Here is a 9,717-nt window from a genome sequence, read left to right on the forward strand (position 1 = left end):
GGAACATAGCAACCTGATCGGAGTGGCCTCTCTGGGGCTGGAGAAAGGAGGGGAGTTCACATATTATTTTATTGGATCAGTTTCTAAGTTAGGACAAAAATGGTGATGAAGCCTTCCTTGGGGCTGTGAGGCTCAAATGAAATGAAACCAAACAGGAAGGGGGAGAAGGGAAGTAGAGACCAGGCATTTTCCCAGCAATCTTGACCTCTCCCACCCCTAGATTTGTTCCCAGTACATAGTCCCAAAACCTGGCCCAAACACCATCCAAATATTTATTAAAACCAAAGCAAGAGGGAACAGAGCTGTAAGGAAGGCAGATCAAAGTGCAGATTTGAGGGTGGGGCAGAGCAAGAAGTGGAGTGGAGGGGGGGGGCACCTTCAAATGCCAGAGGAGGGACCCCTGTGATCTGGGCTGGGGGAAGGCCCTTCACCCACCCAGCCACCATCAGTGAAGGTCCCCCACTCACCTCTCCCATCTCACATCCATCCTGGGGGGCTGCCGGAGCCCTGCAGTAACCCCCTGGGGAGGGACCACCCCCGCTTCATCCACCCATGGCTGTCAGTCAGTCAGTCTGTCTCCCTCCCTCACTTTCCCAATAAATAAACCACTCAGGCCTCAGCTCCTCCGGAGTGAGGCAAAGAACAGCTCAGGGACACCTGCCCTTGCTCAGGGGTATAAGGAGTTGGGACATCAGCCCTACGTCCCTCCTACCCTTTGCTGGTGCCCCAGGGCTTGCCAAAGAGGCCTTGATAAATAAATAACGCTCCATTAAAGCTTCGATCAGAAAAACCTTTTAAGACGACAGAAGTGCTCTCACTGTCCTGCAAACAAGCAGGCCAAGGCTGCACCACCTGGCCTGGTCAGCACGCAGCAATTCTGGGGGCAGGTGGCCACCCTGGGCCTCATGGGGCCCCTGGAGCAAGGAGACCAAAAGTGCAGTTAGAGCCCCCACCATGCACACACATGGACTCATGCATACACACGTGGACACACTGGGGCGTTTTCAGTGCACGCTCAGATGTGTTCACCTTCATTCCCCGGTACATGCGCGCACGCACACACACTCACACACCACTAACCCTGTGTAAACACACTGGGTGCTAGGTGCATGCACATACACACCACAAACAATCCTTTCCTTCCTGGCTTGCTCAGCTCTTGGCAGTAGCCAGACTCCAGAGCTAGAAGCTTCTGGAGGTAGGGGAGAGGGGTATAAATTAAACATTTCTAATCAGGCAGGGAGGACGGCCAGGGGAAGGGGGCTCCAGGGCTGCAGAGAGTGGGTGGGCATCTCAGGAGGCCCTGGTCCCCCTAAGCCCTGTCAGAAATCCAGAGGAGTGAGGTCCCCAAAGTCACAGTCAAAGAGGTCTCTGATGCCCTCGCCCTCCTCAAGGCCAAAGTGGTAGTCAAGGGCCCCGTGGGGGGGAGATAGGCTGATGAACTCCTCAGGGAGAAGGCCAGAGAAGTCCTCCCGCACTTGCTCCAGCAGTGAGTCGGCTGCCACCAGCGGGGAAAGGCGGTCCTCATCCACAGGGGCCCGCAGGCTACCCATCCGGGAAAGCAGAGGTTCTGGAGAGATGGGGAGCATCACAGGCCAGGGACACCCCCGGCAAGGATGGCAGATGGGGCTGTCATGCCTGCCTACCCAGCTGGGGGAGGGACCCTGTCCCACCCCATCCACCCACCTTCACCCACCTTGCTCCAGGCTGAGCAGGGACTGGCTGGGATCCGTGGCAGGGGATGATGGGGGAGATGATGGTGGTGGCACTGTGGTGGCAAAGTCAGCTGCCCTGTCCTCCTCCCCAGAAGCTGCCCCCTGGGACGGGGTCTTCCCAGGGCTGGCCCCGCCCGCACTCTCCTCAGGGCACAGGAAAACATCGATGGGGCCTTGTTTGCTCTTAAGGGAGATCTGAAAGGTCTGGGTGGAGGCAGCAAGCAGGGTAAACTGAGGATCAGCTGACCACCATCCCAGCCCAACCTATCCTGGTCAGGCCTGGGATCCCATGTCTCACCTCTGAGGAGTCCACGGCTTGAAGCTGGGTCTCAGGAGGGGCCTTGATCACCATGACCATCTGCTCTGCAGGGTCTGCAATGCTACGAAGGTCCTGGCAAGTCACGTAGGCCAGGGTTGGTAGAGTCAAGGACCATATAACCTTTGACCTCCGGGGCCACCCACCCAGACAGCTAAGGAAGAGCCTCCGCTTACTACTCTCTCCAGTCCTCTCCATCCCCTCACTAGGGCCTGGCACATAGTTGGGGCTTATGCCTATCTCATGCTCCTGAGCCTCAATTTCCAGAATAAGACCATTCTACCCATCTAACCCCAAGGTAATGATGGCCGCTGGCAATAATTTCATGTAAATTACTTAACAGAACTCTAGGCCTGGTGCTGAGAATTTATTCTGACCCACAATCTTGGTGTCAATTAGTGGTGGTCTTCAAAATTTATAAACATAATTTGGGTATTCAGTGTAAAAAAAAAAAAAAGCTTATTTTAAAATAAATATTTTTGTGAATGGAAGACAAAAACGCATATATCTAACCCTGAAGCTACAACCATGTACCGTGTACTGAATCATTGTACAAAATGTTTATTATTGCTGGTACTAGCTTTCCTTGTTTTAATCTGTGCAATTCTGGAATTGGGTTTTTTTCCCTTTTTTACAGATGAAGCTGAGGCTCAGAGAGGTTAAATAACTTGTCCAGTGTCACACAGTGAGTAAATGCTGAGCTAGGACTTGAATTCAAAGCCAGAGCCCTCTCCTGAATTCAGGGCCTGGGGCAGCCTCTCTAGTCCCACCTGGGGGGGGCCCAGCCCACCAGGCCTGCCCTCCACGAAGTCCAAGGATATCGCTGGCTGTCGGTGTCCTCAGAGAGCAGCCGCAGTTGCGTGGTACAGATGTGGATCAGGTGGTCCAGGTGTCGTTCGTCCTCCTGCAGTTGCTGGAGATCCTGGGTCAGTCCTTCAAGCCGCCCACCGATCCCCACTGCTGCATGGCTGCCTCTGAGGGGAGGTGCAGGGAGGGTTAGCAGCTCCTGGTCCCTCTGCCCAGTCTGCTGTTGCCTCTGTTCTGTGAGACTCAGGTAAGCCCTTGCCCCTCTCTGGGTCTAGCTCCTCGGCTGGGAAACAGCTGGGGGCTGAAGCTGAGCTCCAACTCAGACTGGCATGGGTTTAAAGGCCTGAATGTCTATAAATACCCACCTGTCCCTCAGAGGGAGCTGGGTAAGTAAACAACGACAGACGTGCCGTGGAATACCACCCAGTTGTATAAAAGGGAGTGAATACATTAGCCGTACAGACGCGGAAGCACTTCTAAGACACATTGTCAAGTGCAAAGATGCAGAATGAAATTATCTATCGAAAACTAAAAAAAGATATGCAAGGAGAGAGAAGTAGGATGACCAAGGAAAGAGGTGAGAAGGAAAGAATAAAGCCAGAATCAACAAGAACATCAAAAACAGACTCACAAATACAGAGGACAATCTGGTGACAGCCGGAGAAGAGGGAGGTTGGGGGGCTGGGAGAATGGGGTGAAGGGTTAAAGAACTACAAATTAGTAGTTGATAGATGATTATGGGGATGGGGAGCACAACATAGGGAATGCAGTTAGTGTTAATGGAATGGCTAGGTAGAGAGCCCGAGGAGAGAAAGAGCAATCAGGGAGATCATTTTGTAAACTATATAAATGTCTAACCAATGTATTGTACACTTAAAACTAAAACAAACAAACAAAAAAGATATACTACAAAAAATTAACAAGACTAAAATAGCTATGTTAGACCATCTCATTTATGGCAACAGAAGCCGGAACAATTGTAACCTGATGGTATAAGGGCTTGGCAACAACTGGGAAGGCCACGAGAGAACTTTCTGGGGTGTTGGAAATGTTCTTTATCTTGATCCAGATGGTGGTTATACAGGTGAAGAAATATGTAAAGTTGCAGTGAGTTGGATATGCAAGATTTATGTACTTTCCTGCATCTGTCACCTCAGCAAAGATAACTCTCCTCCCTAAGCCTTGGTTTCAGTTATAAGGTGGAGATGTGGCTCCTTCGGGCTGGCCCGGCCTGTGCCTCTTCCTACCCTCCTGTTTGGCGGGTACCTACAGCCACTGGATGTGATTCTTGGACTTCTTGGCGATGAGCTGGATGCCCTCGAGGACATTGGTGATGTCGTAGATGCGCCGTTTCTGCACCTTCAGTACCTCAGCTGCCCAGTTCAGGTCGACAACGCCATCAGCCGAGCGGCTCAGCAGCTCCAGGAAGCGTTTGGTGGTCAGATTCAGCGATGTCTCATAGCGTGACTTCTCCCCTGGGGATTTCACACCTGGGGGTGGCAGGCAGAGCAGAACCAATTAGCACTACACCCAACCCCAGCTGGGCTGGCCTCCCTGGCAATGCAGGGTAGGATGAGGATGCGGTGGGCAGATAGCTCCTCCTGGCGAGGCCAAGCAGGGAGGCTGCCTGCCTCCCACAGCACTCCTCTTCCAGCTGGGGAACTCCGCACCCCATGTCAGGCAGCCACTCCAGCTGCCCCTCAGGGCCCCCAAAGGCCTGGCTCAGACCCAGGCCTGACAGACCACAGCTTGGTTGCAAGCATGTTTATCTGTCCATATTCTCGACCTAGGCCCAAGCAAGGGGCCTGCTGCAGCCTGAGCTACATGGGTACCTTTTCCTGGGTGGCGGCCTCTGCCCCGAGCTGGCCCACTGCTCTCAGCCAGGTATTGATGGTCAGTTTCCAGGTCCAGTCTTCTCTTCACCTATGGCAAAAACAATGGGAGAATACTCAGAAACAGGATACAAGAGACCTGGCTGAGGCTCCTGGGCCGCCCCATCTGTTTTTCTACTGGGACACCTATGTGTGTGAGAAAAAGATCCTAGGGGACACAATCCTACCACACAGGGTGAAACACTCAGCTAGAAGGCAGAAGACCCTAGGTCAAGTCCCAGCTCCACCACTACCTACCTGGGGGCTTATAGCGCTTTCAAAATGTCTAATATTTTTGATATGCCTCCTTTCAAAACATGAAGCCTAATTCTCCTCCTCTTAAATATGGGCCAGATCTGGTAACTTGCTTCTAATGAACTGAGTGTGATGAAAGTGACAGTGTGTTTGTTACTTCTGAGACTGGGTCAGAGCCAGTGGAGCTTCCTCCTTGCTATTTTGGATCACTTACTCTGGGGGGAGCCATCTGCCATGTCATGCAGGACCTCAAGTAGCAAGGACAAGCCCAAGTGGCAAGGAACTGAGGCCTCCTCACAACAGCAACATAAGTGAGTTTAGAAACGAATTCTCAAACCCTAGTCCTGCCTTCTGATGACTATAGCCAGACCAACATTTTGGCCGCAGCCTCAGAACAGACTCTGAACCAGAAGTACCCAGCTTAGTCTCCCCTAAATTCCTGACCCACAGAAACTGTGTGATAATAAATGTTTGCTTTAAACCATTCAGATACAGGTCCCTTGGACAAGTCACCACCTCTCTCTGGTTTCTGACTATCTGTGAACATGGCGGCAGCTGATGCTCACCATGTGCTTTGTATATAGTTTATTCCATCCTATGGACTAGCAGCACAATAATAGCCCCATTTTGCAGATTTTTAAAGCAACTGAAACCCAGACACGCCCAAGGTCATAGAGCTAGGAAATGGAAGAGCCAAGATTCCTGCCCAGGATGCCCTGAAAGTCTCACAGGCATCTCAAATGCACCCAAACCCAGATTTGCCTTCCTCTATTCCCCACCAACAGGAACCTCGTTTAGCCCTTCCGCTGACCTCATCATATCTACTTGCCAAGAAATCCCATCACCAAAGCCACTACTACCTCCCATCTGGACCATTCAGCCATCTCCCCACTGGTCTCCCTGCCTCCATCTGTCTCCCTCCACTTTGGTATCATCTGTCACTGCTTCTCCACATGAACTTCTGCTGAGACATGTCTCTTCACAAACCTGTGCCTCCAAGCCTTAGTCCATGCCTCCCTCCTTTCTACCCTCATACCTGCTTCTTCCACCTCTGTGAGCAGGCACTTTATCCAGCACTTAAATCTGTCTGATCCTGCAATAGAGACTGCACCTCTCCTCCCTCTGAACTACCTCAAACACAACCTTTTCCCACATTGTCTCTCACCGCAAATTTCTGCAGATGTGTTTGTCTCATCGAGAAGCCAGGGAGCCCCTCGGAGGCAGGCACTGGGTTTGGGGTTAAATGTTTGCAGAATGAACTTCCCCACATGCTGATGGACCCAGACACTCCCTCACATACACACATCCATGGATTCCCTTGGGTGTCCCAGAGACAGAAAAGCTAACACGTGCTGGGTGTTTCCTGTGTACTGAGCACTGCTAAGTAACTGCTTCAGCTGCATTCACTCATCAAACCCTCTAACTAGACCTTACAGCAGATGCTGTCATAACCTCCACCTCAGAGGTCACACAGTGAGAGGCGGAAGCACGAGCTGAACCCTAATAGGCTGGCACAGAGCCCATGTTAATATCCACCACAGGTCCTGCTTCCTGAGAGCCTAGCCCAGAAGCCAGGCCCCTGCTAACCCTGGAGACAGGTCAACGCCACACACTAAAACAAGGGCTCAAGTAGATAGATGTCCATTTCTGCCAACACTCTCGAGAAATCCTGGCACAGGGGTCCCAAAAGGCAGGGGTGAAGACACACAGAACACTGGTGAAAAAAATCTGCATGACTCAAATCCTCATCCATGGGAGGGGGTACAGAAACTATGGTTCATCCAGACCCTGGAATACCACTCGATTGTCAAGGACACAGGCTGACACAGAATCCTCGCAAAGACACTGATAAGAAAAAAATTGTTTTAGGGCAATGCATTTATATAACCCATTTTTGGACTAAAAAAAGCTCATAAAGTTTCTTCTCTGGTTTAGTTACTGTTATTATAGGATGCATTTCAGGGGAAACCCATGGATGAAGGGGAGGACCATGAGGGATTGTTGCCTTATCTGTAAAGTGTGGATGGTGCACTGTTTGAAGATGGAAATAAAAGAAAAACTTCAATTTTCAAAGCTTTAGAAAAAAGAACTTGTCATTACCACCTAAAACAAAAAGGCTTAGGAAAACAGAAGGATAAATGGATGGAACTGGGATCCTGCCCTCTTCAACTTTTTAGTCTCATAACTTTGTCTATGTATATTTTGTTTTTTAATAGCCATGACAACAGAGTAAAGGTAGACAGAAGGGCTAGGAGGAATGGATGAATTGCAGAGCCTTATATGCAGAAGGTGCTCAATGAATACTCACTGGTGTAGAAGCTGAGCCTGTAGCTTGTTTCAATGAATGTCCCAAATGCCAGAGCAGATCCATGGAAGCCACAGATCATATGACCAGTGGCTACCCACAGGTACAAGAATTGGGGAGTGGGGTGTTAGAGAGCAAAAGCTGGGTACATTTTTCTGGACTTCAGCTCCAGGATGGTGCCAGCTCCCAACCCTGTCCACCGGCAGAAAATGCCTACTAACCCTTAAGTACTGTGAGGACAGAGGCCCCTTTCTTGCCTGTGCCTAGTACCTCATGGTGCTAATTCAACAACCGTTGAATGAGTGGAACGCTGAGGCCCACTGAGGCTACCCGACACAACTGGGGGTGGAGCAGAGGGCGTGCTTCCTTGGCCCAGTCCTTTTGAGCCTGGAGTTCAGCTCCCTAAGGGCGGGACCCAAAGCCCAGGGCTTGCTGAGTACTTACTTGTCAACTAAATGGAGGACACTTATTCAGGCCCCAAGCTGGTACCCGCAGGGGTGGCCACTGGGGTATAGGAGACAAGAAAGGAGAGCACCCCCACCAACATCACTGATGGGGAAGGGCCCCTGAGTTTCCTTCACACTCTAAACATCTCCAGCAGGCAAGGCATCCCACTGTTAACCAATCAGGGAATTTGGACTGGTCCCACCACTCACTAGCTGAATGACAGGGAAGGTTCTAACATTTCTAGGCCTCAGCTTCCCTATCTGTAAAAGGGGAAGGTTGTTGAGAGGGTTAACAGTTAATTGGATAAAGTCCTTGGCTTAGAGCTTGACAAACGAAACAGTCTCAAAACAATGGTGCCGCTATTATTATTATTATTAGCATCTCCGTGATTCCGGAAGGAAGGCAGCACTAGGCAAGGGGCCAAGAGGGTTAGGGGCTGCCTCAGGGACCAGCTGCTACCTAGGCCCCCATCAATAGTTGGGCAGCTTCCACACCCTTGCCCTGGGCCCTGCCTGCCTCACCCTACTTGTTCCAAGACCCCACTGAGACCCCAGTCCCGCTTAAGGAGTCCCTGCCGGCTTGCCTCTGCCCCACCTACACCCACAGGCTGCACCAGTCGAACTGGTCTCTCCACCCTGTCCTGCAGCCCGTAGGTCCAAGCTCCAGGCCTCTATTCCTTTCTCCCCATTTAATTCAGCCACCTCTTCTGGATCCCCCAATCTGAATCAATCTTTAGCCTCTTGCTGCTCAGGGAGCACTTTATCAAGACTTCTTCCTGACACTGGGGGCTTCCTCTCCACCTCCCAGAGGCCTAGCATACTCAGTACTTGCACAGGGCCCCAGGGGTCTGCCTGCCTGATTAATGAGGTTCCATGGCAACCAGGGCCTGGGAGGGTGGAGGGTGGCAGATGGAAGGACAGGCAGAGGGAGGGGATCAGCAGCTGGCCCAGCCACCCCGCCCCTGCAGAGAAGGCCTCCCAGCCAGGAGCCCTGTCTCCAGAGGCCCAGAGGCCCAGGCCTGCACCTGGCAGTGGAGTATCGAGGCAGGAAGGAGAGCCTCTTCAATGGCTCATCAACGGTCTGGCCCCAGGATGCCCCACTTCTCCTCCAAGCAACGATACCCACTACCCAGCCAAAAAGTTCTGGTCTGAAGCCAGAAGGCCTCAGTTCAAACTCTAATCCCACCATTTGCAGCCGTGTGACCAAGGGCAAGTCACTTCCCCTCTCTGGGCCTCAGTTCAGATGGACAGTGACAACATCGTGCTCACAGTATAGTTTTAAGTTTTAGCAGGCCTGAAGTGGGCCAGCGTCCTGGCATGCAGGTAGCTCCAGCTGAATACACGTGGGCCATTATTATTTCTGAGTTTGACCGGCTCTGGTATGGAAGCTGAGCAAACAGGGACTGGCCCGAGGTCACCCGGCACCCTGGGGCGGGGCCCGGAGGCCCACTCAGGCTCGGCACCGCCCAGCCCCGGCGCCTCAGCCCACCCCTCCCCCGTCCCAAATGCCTCCCTGCCGAAAAGCGCGCCCCCCACCCCGGGTCTGCGTGGGGGTCTAGGCAGCGCACTCGGTCAAGTGTCCCTGATGTCTGTACCGGCGGGCGGCCGAGCGCCGGGCGCGGCGCGCTGGGTGTGGGCCGGGGCGCCTGCGGCGTGGCGAAGAGCAGCAAGTCGGGGTCGCAGGGGCCCGAGGCAGGCGCTGCAGGACCGGCGGGGGCCGGCAGAGCGCTGGCGTCCTGCGCCGTGGAGATGATGACGATCTGCGAGGAGTCAAGCAGCCGCAGCGCGCCAGCCCCGAGCAGGGCCTCCAGCGCCGGCGCGCATGGACCGCCCGCGGGGGCCCCGGCCACGGCCATTGCGCTCACGGCCCGCGGGGCCCGGGTGGCAGGCGGCGGCGGCGGCGCGGGCCCATTGCGGCAGGCCGCAGCGAGGGCTTGATCCCGCTCCGGATCCCGCTCCGCCCCCGGCCGCCGCTGCCTGCAAAGTCCCGGCCACTTTTGCG

The 9,717-nt window shown here is 53.3% G+C and overlaps 1 protein-coding gene across 3 annotated transcripts; it reads right to left on the reverse strand.

Moving 5' to 3' along the window:
* Window positions 1–253: 253 nt before the first annotated feature.
* E2F1 (E2F transcription factor 1) lies at window positions 254–9,717 on the reverse strand. Of its 3 annotated transcripts, none has more exons than XM_039864097.1 (7): window positions 9,311–9,717; window positions 4,671–4,761; window positions 4,109–4,328; window positions 2,853–3,005; window positions 2,014–2,128; window positions 1,697–1,919; window positions 254–1,570 (listed from the first exon to the last, which is right to left on the reverse strand). In XM_039864097.1, the coding sequence occupies exons 1-7, from the start codon at window positions 9,569–9,571 to the stop codon at window positions 1,323–1,325; spliced, it is 1,311 nt and encodes a 436-aa protein (XP_039720031.1). In that variant the 5' UTR covers window positions 9,572–9,717; the 3' UTR covers window positions 254–1,322. The 3 variants fall into 3 exon arrangements, with proteins under 3 accessions (XP_039720031.1, XP_039720033.1, XP_039720032.1); XM_039864099.1 differs by having other exon boundaries at window positions 257–1,570; window positions 9,284–9,712; XM_039864098.1 differs by lacking the exon at window positions 1,697–1,919 and having other exon boundaries at window positions 257–1,570; window positions 9,284–9,712.

The sequence above is a fragment of the Pteropus medius genome, unplaced genomic scaffold, assembly GCF_902729225.1.
Source record: "Pteropus medius unplaced genomic scaffold, Ma_sr-lr_union100, whole genome shotgun sequence".
Classification (NCBI taxonomy): Eukaryota; Metazoa; Chordata; class Mammalia; order Chiroptera; family Pteropodidae; genus Pteropus; species Pteropus medius.